This window comes from Streptopelia decaocto (assembly GCF_964273445.1).
Source record: "Streptopelia decaocto genome assembly, chromosome: 5".
Classification (NCBI taxonomy): Eukaryota; Metazoa; Chordata; class Aves; order Columbiformes; family Columbidae; genus Streptopelia; species Streptopelia decaocto.
The window spans coordinates 68132775-68151549 of NC_138659.1; the positions used below are offsets into that span (position 1 = coordinate 68132775).

At 37.9% G+C, this 18775-nt stretch overlaps 1 protein-coding gene across 3 annotated transcripts; it reads left to right on the forward strand.

Moving 5' to 3' along the window:
* The first annotated feature begins 40 nt into the window (after positions 1–40).
* On the forward strand, positions 41–16513 carry ACADSB (acyl-CoA dehydrogenase short/branched chain). Of its 3 annotated transcripts, none has more exons than XM_082052304.1 (11): positions 41–85; positions 4745–4904; positions 5283–5383; positions 6134–6340; positions 6805–6975; positions 8406–8531; positions 8933–9025; positions 10447–10536; positions 12066–12203; positions 12857–12956; positions 13612–16513. In XM_082052304.1, exons 1-11 carry the CDS (start codon positions 47–49, stop codon positions 13680–13682), a joined length of 1296 nt encoding a protein of 431 aa, XP_081908430.1. In that variant the 5' UTR covers positions 41–46; the 3' UTR covers positions 13683–16513. The 3 variants fall into 3 exon arrangements, with proteins under 3 accessions (XP_081908430.1, XP_081908432.1, XP_081908431.1); XM_082052305.1 differs by lacking the exon at positions 41–85 and adding an exon at positions 1049–1249; XM_082052306.1 differs by lacking the exons at positions 41–85; positions 5283–5383 and adding an exon at positions 1048–1249.
* The last annotated feature ends 2262 nt before the right edge of the window (positions 16514–18775 follow it).

The window sequence follows — 18775 nt, forward strand, 5'->3', positions numbered from 1 at the left end:
CGGGGGCGGGGGCGCCTGCGTCACCGGGGGCGGGGCGGGCGGCAACATGGCGGCGGCGGGCGGGTGGCTGAGGAGCTGCGGGAAGGTGAAGCGGGGCCGCTCGGCGGGGTGGGCGCCTTGTGCTGCTGCTGGGGTGCGAGATTGCGGGGCGACGCCGCGCGCCTGAGGGAGCTGCAGGGCGGGAGTTCCCCCCGCGCCTCTCGCCTCAGCCCGCCGGTTACGGTTCCGTGCGTCCGTTACGTCTGTGGGAAGTGGCAGCTGCGATCGGAGCTGGGGGGAGCGGGGTCTGTTCGGCCGGTTCAGGTGCAGCTGTGCGGGAAGTGAGGGTGGCTTTGAGTTTTGGGTCCCTCACACCAAGAAAGCCCTTGAGGTGCTGGAGCGAGTTGAGAGAAGGGAACGGAGCTGGTGAGGGGCTGGAGCACAAGTGTGATGGGAGCGGCTGAGGGACCTGGGGGGTTCAGCTGGAGAACAGGAGCTGAGGGGAGACCTTCTGATCTCTGAACTGCCTGAAAGGAGCTTGGAGCATGGAGGGGGTTGGTCTCTGCTCCCAGGTAACAAGTGACGGGATGAGAGAAAATGACCTCAAGTTGTGCCAGGGGAGGTTTAGATTGGATATTAGGAAAAAAAAATCTTTCTGGAAAGAGTTGTTGGGCATTGGAACAGGCTGCCCAGGGCAGTGGTGGAGTCACCATCCCTGGAGGGGTTTAAAAGGCATTTAGATAACGTTCTTAGGGACATGGTTTAGTGCTAGAGTTAGGTTAGGTTATGGTTGGACTCGATCCTGAGGATCTCTTCCAACTGAAGTGATTCTGTAATTCTATGAAAGTACCTTCTCTCCTTCTGTCTTGTGTTTTTTTGGTATGGAGGAGTGGTTCTAGGTGAACCTGCTTTAGCAGGCGGGTTGGACTAGACCATATAATAGAATCATAGAATTATTTCGGTTGGAAGAGACACTCAGGATCATCGAGTCCAACCATAACCTAAATCTGGCACTAAACCATGTCCCTGAGAACCTCGTCTAAACGCCTTTTAAACCCCTCCAGGGATGGTGACTCCACCACTGCCCTGGGCAGCCTGTTCCAATGCCCGACAACCCTTTCTGTGAAGAATGATCTCCAGAGGTCCCTTCCAACCCCAACCATTCTGTGATCCTGTATCTTGCTGCTATGAAAAGTTCTTGCAAGTCTTGTGAAACACGAAGTTGGAGCAGCACGTGGGCCATGTGTCTGTGAGAAGTCCAGCAGCAGAGGTTCTTGGATGTTTCCTTAACTTACCTAAACAGACCAGACATTTGTAGGTGGTAAAAAGACAAAGGAAACAAGCAGAAAACCCGGGTTTGTGCCACACATGTGCTTTTAATGTGCAGAGCGAGAAGACACGCTGGCCTAGGACCTTCTCATGGCAGCTTGTGGGTGTGTTGTGCCAACTGAAATAAAGCAAAACCAATGCCATAAATGAGGGCAAGCAAGTGTCCTGTGATAAAGCTTCTCTGCTGAGAAATAGGAGCTGTCTGGAAACCAGCTAGGATGGGTGCAGGAGTGGAACTCAGCAAGAAAAGTAAAGTGAGCTTAGGAAAATACATTGCTTTGGCCTTTATTTATATCTTACTGGTGCTGCCAGGTCTGCCAGCATTAAAACCTCATTTTAGATTGTAAAACAAATAGAAGGAAACGAAAATAACTGATCTTTAAAGAGCCGAGGTGGAGGTAAAAAAGGAGATAAACAGAAAAATCAATGTTATCAGCAACCCAGAAACGAATTTTCAAATACACGTGTTTAGTGGGGCAAGCAGTCTGAATCTTGTCACAGTGTAAATCATTACCTTACCTACAGAAAAAGAGGAAAAAAAGCCACAGTATCAAAACATTTAAATAACGCACATGCACTTTAAATAGCTGTCTGGAAGTTAGAAATGCTCTATGGCTGCATGACTTCTAAGAATAAAAATGTAAAAAAAATGTAGCGACTTTATTTTCTTTTTAAATCTAAATGTTGAAATAAAACATCACTGCTATTGCTCTGGCATACCTGTGGGTTGCTGCTCTGTGTGTGGGTGTTGCCAACAAAGGTCCCATCCCTTGGGGCCAACCTACTGGTTTTATAATAAGACTTTTCAAGGTAACATCATTATGAATATTCCTTTTTTTCCTGTCGCACCATCTCAATCAGGTATCGGTTTGTCAAACCCTCTCTGCAAAAGTACGCTAAGAGCTGCCTTGTTTTCTCCTGCTGTGGTAGGACATGTGACTATCTCAAAAGTTAATCTTAAAAAGGCACCATGTGTTTGTCCTGACAGCTCTTGGTTGGTACTGGTGAAATATTCTCAGTGATTCATTTTTGGTTGTGCCACCATGAAAGAAAAATGCTCTTTTCTTTGTACTTGGAAATAAAGTAGTAGAAGAAGCAGGAAGTATGTGTGATTTGTAATCCTATAAGTGCTCAGGAAACATACAGTGTTAAATATATATATATATTTGTGTGTGTGTATATTTAGATTTTTCCTTCGCAGACCTTGCTAAGCATATGGACTTACACAGCTGGATATTTAATAGTCTTACACAACTGGGTGTTGAATGACCCTACCAGAGCTGGATGTTCTGCAAATAATCCATTCCTGTCTGACAGCTTCCAGAACATGGTTGCCTTGGATTTTATCTTTATTAAAGGAACTATTTCTCTGGTTTTCTCTGAAGACCTGCAGTGTCTCCAGTAATTCAGTCTTCATTGGAAAGTGTTGTAGCTATTGCTGATCATTCAGATTTGTATTCCTGAATCAGCCCCACCAGGTAGTAGTTGTTTTATGTGACCAAGGGTGTTGAATGTGAATAAACATGGAATATTCACGGCAATATTTGTTTTCTATATTACCACTTCTCACTATTTTCATTGTGTACGGCTGGTTATGCTAAATTCAGAGTTTCCTTACCGTAACAGACTTACGAATCTTGTCTCCAAGAAAAGGAGTCTGTAGATCTGTTTACATCAATTCTTCAGCCAGGGAGTTGACAGGTGTTGAAAGCCAACATGAAAGGGAGTGAATTATTAGAAGGATCAAAGGGATTTTTACTTCCTGACCTCAAACTTCTGCCATTTTTTGAGGAATGCTGCTATCACAGTGTGCATTTCAGAACTGTCCTGCGTTCTGTGAGCTAAATCACGGTCTGGCTACGGCACAGTTGGTCTGCTCGCTGTGGGGTGAGGAGTGGTGCTGGCAAAAATCTATATTGGCAGCATACGCTTGTGTATACGTTACTTTTATGGCACAGCTGTATCTCTACTGGGGGTTTCTGTCAGCAGGTGTCTTGCTAAGACATTAATATTTCCACACTTTAGATGGACATGGCAATAGTGATGGGTATCTGTAGCAAAATTCTGATCTGTAGGCATTAACCACAGAATAAGTTGGGTTTTGGGAGCCACAAGAGCAAAGCCATTTTTCTGCCTTGCCTCTTTTGAGATCAGTCAGTCGAACTGTGCTTCTTGCTTGAATGCTGCTTTTCAGGAATACATTTCACAGCAGTTTAGCTACTGTTAGCCTGTTACTTTTTGAGCCAGACCATATTCATTATGATAACCTTTTCAAAAATCCTGAGAAATTCTGTGGTTAGAAACTTTGAAACCAAACATGTTCCTTTCTAAAGCCTGCTGTGATCTGCTTGAGTGAGTCTTTGAACACTAAGTAGTTTATAGTTCTCCAAGGTGCAAAATTAATTACTTGTCACATTATCTATGTCCACACACCTGACAATCACTATATGTAGCTCGGTCCCAAAAGCCACTGTCCTGTTCATTTTTGTGACTTTTGCCACATGTTCTTAATGCCATTCCCCCTATAGTAAAATACTCTGCAATATCTCTGCTTTCTTGGTTGGGTAACCAATGCTTCTTGATATAGTTTGAAATTGTTGTGTATGGTGGACAAATGAGGAGAGGTCAGGCATAAATTACTTGGTTCCTTACTGTATTTTTTAAATAAACCAACTAAATAAAACATATTATTAGTTACATAGTACTAGCAACATACTAACTGTAGGATTTAAACTAACTATACAGAAATGAACTATACAGAAGCATTCATATGCCACGGCTGTGTCTCTGAAACTTGTGCTTAGTCTGAAAATCATTAAGTGGTCAATAAGACCTCAGTTTGAATACAAAAATCCACAGTGCTGTTAAAAGTTAAGCCCTTTCACAGCAAAATACCAATAATCCAGATGAAGTGCTATCAGATTGCTTTAGAAACAAGAGTTGCTGGTCCTTAGAAAACCAGGGAGAAAACTAAGTCTATCATTAAAATTAACAAGTCTTCTGTAAAAAATGTTGCTATGTCTATTTCACATTTACTCTTAACATATTTGTTCATAAATATATTAATTCTGTCAAAATATACACTTCGTACTATGCATGCTGCAGCAAACTTGCAAAATCATCTATAAAAATAAATACTATCAAGAAGGTTTATTGCCTGTAAACACCGAAATTGACTAAAATTAATGTTTGTGAATGCTTTGTAAAATAACTTTATGTTAGTAAACTTCCAGAAAGAAAACTGTTTGGGGTTAAAAGAGGCATCATTAAAGAATATTTTGTTTTAGGACACTGGGGGGCTTATATCTTTTCAAAATCTTTCAAACTGGACATTGAATGTAAGTTATGAAAACACTGGGTAAAATTGTGTATTGCTGTCTGTATACAAATACAATTTCTATTAACTGTTTGCGTGTTCTGTATTTATTATCAACAGCTGAAAAGAAACTTTCTGGCCTATGTGGCTCCTTGGAAGGCTTCTCCATGTGTCTTTAGATCCTCCAAATCAGAACTCAAGCCAAACCTACCCAGTGATGGAGTTGTCTGTGCTCCCCTTCAAACATTCACCCAAGAGGAGACAATGCTGAAAAATATGGGTACCTATTATCTGTGTAGTTAAAATTCAGAATTGTCGAACTAGAAGGGAAATTTTAGCTTATTTTTTTTTCGTTGTTTAATTCTAGTTAAATGTTGAGACTGTTGTGTTGCTGAGATGCTTTCAAAGTTCCTGAATTTATAGGAAGTATTTGTTTCGTTTTAGAGAGTTGCAGCTGAGTTCAGAAAGCAATTAGAATTGAGCCTCGTAGCACATCACCTTGTTTCACTTGGGCAGCTTTTTGTCCTTTTATTAACTCATCTGGGAGAGTCAGGGGATACATCCATAACCTGTCAGAAGTCCCCCATTACTGTTACATTGATCTTCAAAAGGAGAGCATTAGAATACTTACACCCTTTCTTTCTTCTCTTCATTGCAGTGACAAAATTTGCTCAGGAACGAGTTGCACCTTTGGTGCAAAAAATGGATGAGAATTCGAAAATGGAAGACTCTGTAATACAGGGATTATTTGAACAAGGGGTCTGCACACTTTTACTTAATCTTTTATTCAGAAAGCGGCATCATTTTATGAATCTCTAGCTGTGCACTTTCAGATTTTTAGATTAAAAGATTGAGGGATATAATTCAAATGAATTAATGAATCTTTAAGCATTTTGGATTTATTAACAGCAAGACAACTTTCTGTTCTTTTTTTACTGCATTATCACTCTCCATTTTTTTACTGTAATATTCCTTCCATCTCTCCCTCTCCCATACCACATTCTTCATCGTATCGTTGAGGTCTTTGTCTTTTCCCCCTCCTGCTAGAACTGCCATGATTTTTGTAAATGTTGCTGGAAAAGGGTATGAGGACTCCTCTGTGTCCTGACTGGGCAACCACGAGGACTTGTGTTGTGCATATCCTGATGTTCATTCCTGGCTTCAATTTTAGCCTGTCCTGCTATCAAATATAAAGGAATGTCATTTTATACAATGACAACTCTAAATATTAGACTTCTGTTGAGATTGCAATTGTTCTGGAAAATGTAATCAGATTAGGGTGATGATTGGCCTGTGTACTGCACGTTAGTTATTTCTTGCATGAATTGACTATCAACTTCTGTGATGAACTGTTAGTTTGTTACGGGTATTGAAGGAAAATGGGTCTTTGGGGAAGGATCTGGAAATACATTCTGTGGTTTTTATTTTAATCTCTTAAGTATCAGCTTGGACTTAGAAGTTGTTGACAGAAACTACCAAATTAATATATTTTCATCTTTTACATTTCAGCTGATGAGTATTGAGCTTGAGGAAGAATATGGAGGAACTGGAGCTTCATTTTTTTCAATCATATTGGTGGTAGAAGAACTGGCCAAAGTTGATCCAGCTGTAGCTCTTCTATGTGAACTCCAAAACACGCTAATAAATAAGTTGTTTACCATGTATGGAACAGAAGAACAAAAGAGAACTTACTTGCCCAGAGTGGCTAAAGATACAGTGAGTCAAAGTCTCACTTTACTAAACGATAACATAGTTTTTAATAGTTAAATAATGTTAGTGGGTTTTTTTTTTTTGCAGCAACTAAACGTGTGACTGTAAGATTGGAAAATATGTGTGAACTTTGAAACACTGGTTAGAGCTGAGATCTGTGGTGATATAGATACACCCTGTCATCAGTAGCTGAGAGTTAAAAGTGGGAAGATGCTTATTAGTTTTATTAAAATTTAATTTACTGTCAAAAAGAACTTTTAAAGCAAGCGACTCTGCAAGATGTCTAAATACATAGTGTTTCTATTCTGAATCTCCATATCTGAAACTTAGGTACTTTGATGCAGTAGGTTGAAATATTTGTATTTAAGAGACTTTTGCTTGTTTCTAACTATTTTCATTGCAGAATTTGTTTTATGTTGTGCCAATATGTTCAGTACAAATTAAACTGAATTTTCCCCTTCAATTGACAGATAGGCAGTTTCTGTCTTTCGGAGGCTGGATCCGGCAGTGATGCTTTTTCTTTGAAGACTCGGGCTGAAAAGAAAGGAGATTATTATATCATCAATGGCTCAAAGATGTGGATTAGCTTAGCAGAACACGCAGGAGTTTTCTTTGTGATGGCAAATACAGATCCGTCCTTAGTAAGTTGCTGAAGAATAGTTGCATTTGAGTGACAGCTGAAATGACACGAAACTATGGATTTATATTAATAATTTCATGTTAAAAGTTAATATTCTTTGCTCCTTTTCCTAGCTGACAGCAAACCTTTAAAAATATTTCCCAACAAAAATGAGAACTTGCTGAGCAATTTAATAAATTCCTCCCACTAGGGAAAATAAAAATGTCAGAATCATAATTGCTTAAATGAAGAGCATTGGTATTATTCCGAGTAACAGAAGAACAGATAATCTCAGTCTTTCCAACCTTCCTGATTTAACTAACAAGTTGCTGTTGTTAGAAGGCAAAATAGAGCTTAGGCTACATGCACCAGTGAACTAACAAGTGTACTGTAGTAAAGTATGTTCAGGGAAAAATATGCATAGCTGAATATGCATGTTTAAGTTTTGTCACCAATTTGGATATAGGTAGTAGATTCAGAAAAGTCAACTGCAGGCTTTAAAGTGTACTGTAGAAATATGGTAGAGTAATAAATACAAAACTAAATTGTTTAAAACTTCTATTTGTTTTTTAAACTCCTTCCAGTGGCTCTTCCTTAAAAAAAAAATTAACTTGAAGATATTTATTTTTAAAATCAAAATTGCTGGCCAGGGAGATGCTGAGGGAACAAGAATGAGTGAGAGAACTGGGAATAAGAGTTACGTGGTAGGAAAAAGGCAAAACAACAGCTATCAGGAATCACCATTCTGTGCTTCAAGAATTTAGCTTAAGACTTCAAAAATGTGACAATTTTAAGCACGTATGTAGGAAATGCCAGAGTGTAGACTGGCTATACAATCTTCGTGTTGTCACTGTGTTATTTAGTGTCCTGTCCAAATCATTATCATTATTCCAAATCAACTCTTTGAGGTTTTCCATTACAACTATCATAACAATTTCAGAGTACTTTATTCAGTATATTCCCTCTCTAAAGTGAAGAAACAGTGATATCCATGTTCTGCAAACTGGAATCACAAGGAAAATGTGTGCAGCAGTTCTGGATGTTAGACTGGGCCCTCGTTTGTGATACAAGTTCCAACAGCGAGCAGTAACTTTACTGCACAGCAGTAACTTGCTTTACCAGTGATTTCCAGTATAGACATATTTTATAAATACGTATTATATATAGTAATATTTAATTAATTGTTATAGTAATTAATTATTAATTAATAATTATATATTGATATGTTAAGTATATATAAATATATGTTAATAGAAAAATATATTCTGGCCTTCGTTAAGCCACAATCAGCAGACATAGAGGGAATAGGTGATGTCGCCAGTATTTTATTTAGTAATGTAGTGTGTATTGTAGCGGGCGTGAAATTTCAGTATCAGAATGAGATATTTAGACCACCATTTGGTGAGATTAGTATAAAAACCAGTTCTTGATTATTTTTGTAACTCATCCTAGGGATACAGGGGAATTACGTGCTTCATAGTGGATCGCAACACAGAGGGACTACATGTAGGGAAGAAGGAGGACAAGCTTGGAATCAGAGCGTCTTCTACCTGCCCAGTAACGTTTGAAAATGTTAAGGTATTGTAAGGTGTTTAGCTATTGAAGCATAATTTGTGTATAATTGGAGCTTGACCACATCTAACGAAAGAATGCTAATTAAATTCCCTTTTTTTTTTTTCCTTAGGCATACTGATTCTGTGGCAGATTGTAACTTTTTCCTTCCTATTCTTTCACAGAAGCCTGGAGGGGGGTCGGGTTTCTTAAACTGTGATACAGTTTTTCTTAATCATCACTTTATAATCATGTGTTTGGGGAAATGTTCTAATCTGATATTCTAGGAATCAGATGTCTGGTTTATGTTTTATGCCTTTACTTATGAGGAACATTAAATAAAACATATACACTGATTCACCAGTGAACCACACTAGCAATTGCAAAGCAGAATAGAACAGGAGTAATTGGGTGGTTCTGTTCTTTAGGTTCCTGAGACAAATATCCTGGGACAGGTTGGACAAGGCTACAAGTACGCGATTGGAATGCTAAATACCGGCAGAATAGGTATCGCTGCACAGGTGGGTAATTTAGTTTAATACCAAATGCAACCAGTATGTAACTTTGGATTTGGATTGACATTTGCAAAATATTTAAAGCTAAAAAGAATAAACTATTTAGAAAATACTTTATTAAAAACTAAATTGCCACTAGATGTCGCTATTCCTGTATCTAAGTTACAGTAAAATACTGAACCAACAATAAATGATAAAATTCTCCTTCAGTGACATAAGCAATAGATTTAGAAAACATTACATGGCAATTAGTTTGTCTTTGGTGGTTAACTTATTGCTACTGAAATATATCAACATTTTTATCTTCCATTATGCAAATTTATTTTAGTAAGAGAACTAGCTGCAGAAAATATAACACACTGAAATGTATAATATTAATGCATCCAACTGTGACTGTATGGGATGCCAAATGTGACCTTATGCTAACTGATGTTTTCCCAACAACTTGTTTTTAAAAGTCAACTTATTTTTAAGATATTTTTTTGATAGCAGAAGCGTCCTGATTCATTGTTGTGTTTGAAAATTGCACTTTACAGCATCTTAGGGGAAGATATTTGCTGACCTTGGACTTATTTCAAAATGTATTTTGTCGTAAACTCAGTTTGGATCTCAGATTGCTACTGATTTAAATGGAAATCAGGTTCAGCCCTATAATAATATTATTTCTGACAAGTTTTTATATTTTTAATTTATTTTTGAAAGTAATCTTTTCTTTGCTTCTACTTTATTGTGGATGTAGTTGTACCGTATAGGGTGTAATATGTCTGTACTATCAGTCTCCCTTATCTTTTGCCCTAGTTTGCAAACACACCAGAAGTAATAGTCGTGATGAAATTTAGACGTCCCCATGGTGGTACACTATGCTGCTAAATGGGTTGGCTATTCCATCATTTCTAAAGATTATATGTGATTAAACTTTTCCTGGTATGGCTTTTAAAAACCAGGGCTGAAGGCCCCATTGATCTCAGAGAGATAAATAATAAAGAGGCTCTGGCGTTAAAATACATGATCTGGATTTTACTCTTAATTATTCTCAGTTACACTTGTAACCTCATTAAAAGTTAAGGTCAGGTAGTTGTTATATCCTAGTTGCTACTTTCTTGGCACCTTCAAATGAAGACAATCATTCAAATTATTTTTACTTTAATAGTGTAATGTACATCTGTAGATCTTTAGTTTACGGTAATTTTCCCATGTAATTAAGAATTTTGCCAGAAACACTTAATATTTGTGCAACCACACTTAACTCATAACTTTTGTTGAAGTATTAGTGACAGTGTTTTCACAAATATTTTGCCTTTAGTAAGAAAGTTTCACTCACGAACGGAATAGGATGGAATAGGCTTATTCCTCAAAGTTTATGGCTGGGTTTGGTTTGGTTTAGTTTTCTTTTCCTGACTCACCTCAATATGTCGTATTTCTTACAGATGTTAGGACTGGCACAGGGGTGTTTTGACCATACAATCCCCTATACAAAGGAGAGAGTCCAGTTTGGGAAAAGCGTGTTTGATTTCCAGGTACTTGTTAACGAACACATGGGAAGTTTCTTCCAAAGGGGGTAGCAGTTACGACAGTAGATGAAGTTTGTCAAATTAGTAATCTGATTTGAATAGTTTGTGCTCCACACTGTGTCGTGTCTCTACTTCTCAATATCTGAGAATGATTTGTCAAAGTAATTTCAGACAAGCATTCATCTGCCATGTGAAATATATAAATTCAATGCCCTGTGCCTTTGCAAGCACCATATAAATCATTTAAAACTTCAAACCATTATTAACATAACTCCTTTTCCTTGATAGTATATTTACTGCCTTTAAAAATAATACACGTGGAACTCCTTTCTCTTCTGATTTTAATATCACAGTGTGTTGAATGTGTTCCAGTTTTTATACCCGTTCATGAGGTGCAGGGGAAGGCCTGTTTCTAGAGACACTAGAAATTATAAAAAGATGAGGAAAACTGATTGAATTATTAGATTTCCTGTGTTATACAAAGACATTTAGTTTTCATGATAATATCCGTATCTTAAAATGAAAAAGACTCTTTGTTGCAAAAATGATCTATAGTTTAATAAGGAAGATATATAATTGTAATTACTATAGTAACTTTCTTGTTACAAGAAACCTACATCTCACATGAAGGGAAGGAACATTAGTACTACTCATAATTTATACAAATTTTAGGAAGCGCCCACAGATATCTAGGAAATTATTTGAACTGCGTTTTTTGAATGGGAAGTGGAATTTATAATTGCCGAATCATTTTGTTATTTTGACCTGCATTCATATTTTTGCAAATTTTAGATGTTCTAATAAGATGAAAGATTTCATTGTGGTTTAGGAGCAAGTTAGACAACTAAATGTTCATTTTCAATCATCATAATGTTTGGATCTCCTTAAATAAACCTATTCTTTTGTAATCCCTACCATTTAGAGGTGAGCTCCATCACCTTTTTCCCGCCCCTTGAATCAAATGGATTCAGACCAGTCATGTCCTTTATACTTTTCCGCTGCTCCAAACTCTTGTCTCATGGCTACAGGACATGGGAAGACGTGGTTGTCACCTTGCTAGTTCTCTACTTTATTTAAGAGATACTTTTTTCAAGTCTTTCTTGGTTAAGCTCATCAGGGAACTAGACTTAATAATATATTAATGTTCTCAAATAAAAATACAGCTTCAACCTACCTGTGCCTTTGTGGTGCGGAGGAGAACGTTAAGATTTGAAATTTTCCTTGATATTCTTGGATGCGGAGAGGTTCATGTTGAACCCTCCTGTCCAGACAGCCAGGCAAGAAGTTCCCCAGCACTCCTGAATGCAAGAAGAGGGAAGGAGAAAATGGGAGCGCAGCTCCTAAAAGGACTTGGGTGGCCCAGAGTTTCTCCAACTTCCATTTCATAGACGCAGAGATGTGCAAACCACTAGACCACCTAGATTTTGTATTCTTCTTTTAGAGCGTAAGTGTGTTCCTTGGTGAAAAGAATGGTTCTTGCTAGAAATTCTGCTCGATGTGCTGGTTCTGCCCGATTTGTGGTGTGTTTCTCGCAGGGGATGCAACACCAGATCGCTCAGGTGGCCACGCAGCTGGAGGCAGCGAGGCTGCTGACCTACAACGCAGCCCGGCTGGTGGAGACAGGGAGGCCGTTCATCAAGGAGGCCAGCATGGCCAAATACTACGCTGCTGAGGTAACCTGCGGTCTCGTCATTCAGTGGATTTGTTTCGCTGTTGTTTAGATGTGTCTTCTGTTACTGAATGTATAACTTCTGATTCATGTCTTCCTGTGAAGTCCGTGTACGTCCTTTTATCTTCTCATTCTCAGTCCGTGCGTGGAATGTAAAGTGAGCCACCAAAGAATTAACTGCTTCAGCCCCTAAATAAAATTCTGAAAACCAAGCAACATTAGAAGAGAAAATAAATTAGTATTTTCACTCATCTAGAGAGATGTCATTTTGTCCGAATTCTCTTTTTGTGGCTGGAGAAGTGGCACGGTGAGACTCTATTTGTGACCATTTCCACTCTGCTGGTCACAACCGCGAGTCTTAGTGCGATTCAAACCTGGATTGCTTCTGCCTTTTTGTGATTGCTGTCTTGTGTACTGCTGCTTGTCTGTTTCATAGTCCGTTATATGCACTACTGAAAGAACAGTTAGTGAATTCTTGATGTCCTCCAATTTAGAAAAATGTCTTTTTTATTCTAAAATAACTTGCGTGAATACAATGACTTGTTCCTGCTTTAGTTACTGTTTTGGGTTTGCTTTAAATAGCTACAAAGAATAAAACTTATTACCACCTGTATGAATTCGTATCCTGAAATTGTAACTCTGAAACTATGTTCATAGGTTGCAACACTGACAACTAGTAAATGTATTGAGTGGATGGGTGGTGTTGGATTCACAAAGAATTATCCAATAGAAAAGTACTATCGGGACTGCAAGATAGGTGAGTGATAGTTTCTTAACATTTATTTCTTGTAGCACTAGGAGTACTAAAGTTTGGGGATGAATGACTGGCTTTATCAACCCAGATTCAAAGGCTCAGGTATAAGAAGGTAAAACTTCAGGTATAAATACTTGCGTATGTAAGGATAGTTTAAAAGTTTAATTAGGTACCAAAAAAATACAGATACACACATTGCATCCCATTCTGTTAAAGAAAATTTGGGTTAAAAAAAAATATTGAAAATACTTTCTGTGACTTTAAAATGTGAATTTGTGTGGAGTTTCATTTTCAAGACTTCCTTGTTTACCAGTTTAATCGTTGGACCCAAGAGTTTGACATTTCTAACAATATTACCCTTTGACTCTTATTGCTGATAGAATTTGTAAATACTTAGTTTTTGTTGGTTATTTAGGAATTGCTTTTCAGGAAAACATCTTGTCATTATGTTGTACAAGCAGAAGAGTATTTTAATTGTTGCAGATAATAAAATACAAACATTTATGTAAATAATAATCCTGTTTCTGGAACTTGCTCAGCAAAGCTTCATTTCTTAATTGTAAACATTCTAACTGGACTGTTAGAGCAATCTCTTGATCTCTCTTAATACGGTCCCTGTGGTTTTGTAGTCTTCTAATTTCTTTTCTTCTGATTTCAGGTACAATATATGAAGGAACTTCAAATATCCAGTTGAGCACCATTGCAAAAAGCTTAGCACAGGAGTACTGAAACCAGAAGGACTTCCTGACTGTAAACAGAAATTATTTCACTGAATATTTATTGTGAATTACACATTTATTTGTAATTTAAAAAATCAGAAAAAAGAATGCATCATCACAGACAAAATTGTAAGGAAAACCATGAATTCCCCATTTCAGGACACCAAGTGTGTAATTCACATTTCTGCCTGAGACATTTGTAAGCCAAGACATCGGCTGAAATTATTTTGTAGCAGCACAAAATGTTACACAGTGTGTCCCCACTTTGAGATTTCAAAGTGAAAACAAAAGAAGCCGAATCCTTGGCTTGCCTGATGTGAGAGGGTCTGTTAAGCCACCGGGGAGGACAGATTCCACACGTGCAGTGGGACTTTTGCACGGCAAAAGCTGCTGTTTGTTCAGGGTGCCCGTTATCAGTGTGGGGTGCAGGAGAGGTACGTGGGAAGAGACAGAAATGATGGTTTCCCCTCTCCCAGGTGGAGCGATATCTGTGGAGCCGCTGTGATTGGAGTCATTTTTATAGCAGCCTTTAGTGTCTTCTTAAGTATATCTTGGTAATTAAGCCCTTCCAGCCCCAATTTGTAGTACTGAAAGGTGGATAATATCTACCTCCCTTTCCAGCCTTCTCAGCTGTTAAGGGTTTTAATCTAAGAGGCTATTTATAGTTCTCCTTTCATAAAAGGTTGAGTTGAAATCTTTGTGAAACGGGGTTAAAAAAGCTCTTGTAGTTCTGCAAAAAAGACAGATATGAGCTAGGTAACAGGAATGCTGTGGTACTACCTCACAGTGGCCTTTCTATCTTCAATGCATTTTACAAACTTAAATCCTCAGAGCCTTCCTGGGAATTAGGGAGGGACTGGAAAAGCCGCTCATGTAAGTTACTGTTCTCTACAAACAGAGCAAAGTTTTTCTCTTTTTGAGAGGGAGGGGCAGTGAGAAGTGTTGGCTTTTTTTGTCCCTCTGTTTACTTTAAAATTAGACATTTTATTTACTGCAGAAACCTCTTCAGTGCTGGAGAACTAATTAACTAAGAATCAAGAGATGGAAAGCTTAATACGTGAAAAATTATTATAATTGCTGTAATTGGCAATTTGTTTCAAGTGTTTGTGGGAGGGGAAGATTGGTTTTCTGATTTTGGCTAACTTAGAAGAATCTCCTTTTTAAAGCTTGGCAGTCACTGATGATTCACTTCAAGTGGAGCTTAGAATGTTACAGTGCCAGGCTCCCAAAGGATTTTTTGGCAAAACTGGGGTTAATTACAAATATGGTTTTGTAAAACAAGCAGACTACAGTGCCTTATACAAAGAAACAAGCAAGGAGGAAAAGCACAAAGAGTTTTCTGACTTGCTGTCAGCTTCAAAGGGAAATAACTACTTTAGTTAATCACTCCCCCCACATCCGCACTCTGCCTGTTGATAGGCGAAAAATTAATGTGGTAATTGTCTTTATGCCAGTTTAAAAAGCCCCTCCCATATCACTTGGATCAACAGCTTTGAGATGTTTAAATATACAAGAGCAGGAGGGTAAGCTAGATGATTTCTGAAGTTCTCTTCTAGCCTGGTTATTATGCTTATGATTACAATTAATATATTTCAGGCTGTTTGCAGGCTTTCTTTCAGCTGAATTGAAATGACTGAGGAGGTCGTTAGACTAGAACGAAGACTACAGACTCCACAATGGTTAACTACAGTTGTTCTGCTCAGCACAGTCTATCTGTGAGTGTAAAATGATGATAACCACACTGCAAAATGCTTGAGTTGGTGAACACGATGTGTTGTGCTAATGGGAGGTGCAGTCCATAGCTGCCGCAGTTTATCCTGCTTTGCTAACAGGTTTTGATTCCCACTGTTTAATAGGTCTCCTGGTTCGAGGTACTGTCTTAACGTGGCTTCTACGGTTTTGTGTGAGGCTGGGAAGTGAGTGGCAATATTTAATTGACTTAATATAGTGCTAAAAGCAAACTCTTTATGGAGGAAAGTGCAGAGCTCTTTGAAGGACTGTTGAGGCTGGATATCCAGGATTATGTAAAAGGCCTTTCTCGTTGTGTAGAACTGTGTCAGGTATCCATTTGAAAAAATAATTGGGGAAAAAGTCAAAATAATGTGATTTCCTACAATCTGAACACAGATCCCATAGTCCAGGAAACAGCTGAACAGCTTCAGGAGCTACTCAACAGTTCTTAGGAAAGCAAGGTCAAGCCTTCAACTAATGTTACAGCTGTAAATATTTCACATCTCTCAGTTCTGTATTCTGTACACAATAACTTTTGAAAGAAATGTATTTATTGTATTTGATTTTTGTCTACAAAATTCTGTGGAGGAGTATGCGCACAAATTAACTACTGAGTTTCTTTCATCGTTGTTTGAAAAGGGCACGTACCACTGACTTTGGGAAGAATTCACTTGTTTCTGGGCTAATGACAGGACTCAAAGACGCTTTATACACAAGATGTATTTATATTAGAGAATTTTCCCTTTATATGCCCTTAGTCAGCCCAGTCAATGTGGTGTATTGCCCTGGAACAGCATTTCCAGTATCAAATGTTGCATCTGGCTTCCCCGGTTAGAAGAAAAGACCTGTATTGAGAATGTATTAAAAAGTGCCTGAATTTGATATTTGACTTGATATGATGCTAATCTTGTATATCAGGTGATGGTTCTCTAATAATCTGTCATTTAACATTTTTCCCAGATCTTGCTAGTTTTGTATTGGGAGAGAATGACTGTATCATCTCTCAGGTTTCTTTAATATCATTCTGGTTTGTGGTAAGTTCTGAGGCAGATTTCCACAGAAAGGTTTGATCACTACTTGGGAAATACTCAAATACAACATTTTATATGTTGTTTTCTGTGCTGTTGTTCTTTCTTCCATATTTTCTTTTCCCGGTATAAAGATTGTGTTAGAAAATGCTTATGTGAAATATGAAGTAATTGTTCATTGGGAGCCTTTTGCCACCACAAATACTTCGTAACTATTTACCTGTTATGCTGTGTTATGTTATTGCTGCGCAAAACGTTGGCGGAAACATAAATAGGAATTACAATAATTATTCAGTTAAATATGCCAGTTGTAAGATCAGCTGCCATAATTAACAAAGTCCAGCTTAGCAGCTTTGAGGGAATTTCTCATTATCTGGTACTAGAGACATTATTAAGCTGCTTTGAAATCTTGGCGTTTATTATCCTCTAAAAATGTTCTGCTCGTGTACAATAACCATCTAACACATCGGGTGACTAGAACTAACCCCTGTGTTTCCTAATAGCTTGTTTCATAGATCTTTCAAATGTTGATTCATATTGCTATACATCAATGTTCAAAAGAACGTGCAGGGTACAATGTTGCATTTTTTCTTTCTGATAAAATACTTTAAAATAGAAATCAAAAAGATGTGCAGTCTCAATAAGCAGCAATAGCATTTTTATATATTCTTCTGTCTTTCAAGATCATTTGGACTTAAATCCAAAATACAGCAATAAATCCCCGACTTCCACATCGCAAGCTCATGTTATTTGTAGGTCACCTCATTGGGAAATGAGCATTTATGGCCTGAAAAGTAAATTCTGCTCTGGAACCGGCCAGGCCTGGAGGTCTTAGAGTCTGAGGTGTTAAACAATCAGAGGACATGAGAAGTTGTGATACATCCAGAGCTGCTGTTCTCCAGGCTGAGGGCTTGTTTCCTCCCTTCTCTTAGGAACATTCAGCCAAGGTTTTTAAACAATGACCCCCTGGCAGAGGAACAGAATGATTTGCTGACCATCCTTTTCATCACATTAAGCTTGCTGCAAGTTTTCTTGGATGTTTTGGGGCTGAATTATTTTCTAGGACACGCTGCAAGATTTTTTCTGTTCCCTAATTTGCATCCTAAATATGCAAACGAAATGCAAATTTTTCAATATAACCAAAGCAGTCATCCAGTTTTAATTTGATACTGTGTCGCTGAGTTTTTCTGCCTTTGTTTAGATGGTACCCAAAGACATGATAATTACATTTTTGAAAGATACCAGCTTCTCTGGAGATTTTTTTAATCTGTAGGGATACAAAAAGCAGAAAGTATGAAAGGTTAAGAGTCCCAGAAGCTGCAAATGTTATTTATGCTAAGAAGTATTACCTGATATAACTTTATTTATGGAGTTACTGTATCATGCACCCAACACCAGCTGAAGTGAAAAACCCAACTTGGAAATTTTACTAAGTTGTAGGCACAATCTTTTACTCTTTTTTCTTACATTTTATCTCATAGAGAACAGCTTTGTAGCAGCTCTGCTAAACTGGCCTAAAAAAACAATTGGGGAATAATTCAGAAATCAAAGTTAAGCTTCTGGAAGAGTAGTTAAATACTGAAAAGCTCCTTCGAATTTGTTCTGTTTATGGAGCTGTTGAAGACATAGTTGGTACAGAGCAAATGTGTTTTAGCGCAAAAGCTGATGCTGTTTGTTTTAGGAAAGAAAATGTTCGACATTCTCTTCCTGAGATGGAGGATGTTTACACACCAAACACAGCATTTGCTGCAATTGTTCCCATAAGAATTGAGGCAAAGCACTTTTTCCAGCTCAGGTGCTTTTTCAACTTTGAAAATGTTTTATGACTCCCCATTATGTACTAGAAGATGGTTATATGATATGAAGGCTGTATTTACGTTCGTAGTCTTGTTTTCCTCATGTTCACAGAAAAATTCCTTATGTTCCACTGTATTATTTTTACCAAAGACAAACTGTTACACTCCCTTCTTAAATTCCAAATTACTTCAGTCTTCTCAATGTCTGTCAAACAAGCTTTAAAAAGAAAACCATTTTCTCAGTTTAATTGTAGCAAATTGATTTATATAGCAGGTTATTTTGATTGTTACTTGCATAATAAAATCTAGATCCAGCAAATTATTTCTCATAAAATGTATTTGAGTGCTATGCAGGATTCTCGGTTTCCAAGGCCCAAAGAAAGGTGCAGCAACAGGTCTTCCATTTTACCCTAGAAATACTTGAGCTCCGCTGTGCTTTGACTTCAGGGATTCAATTTGCAGAGATGAACAGCTCTCTGGAGGTAACATAGCTTATCGTTATTTAATAATTATTTAAAATGTGCCTTGTTACCCTCATGTAAGAAACT

Coding starts and splice junctions, on each gene's coding strand:
- ACADSB (XM_082052304.1), top strand. CDS start 47: ATGGCGGCGGCGGGCGGGTGGCTGAGGAGCTGCGGGAAG. Junction 6,976..8,405: donor CAAATACAGATCCGTCCTTA/GTAAGTTGCTGA, acceptor AACTCATCCTAG/GGATACAGGGGAATTACGTG. Junction 9,026..10,446: donor GAATAGGTATCGCTGCACAG/GTGGGTAATTTA, acceptor TATTTCTTACAG/ATGTTAGGACTGGCACAGGG.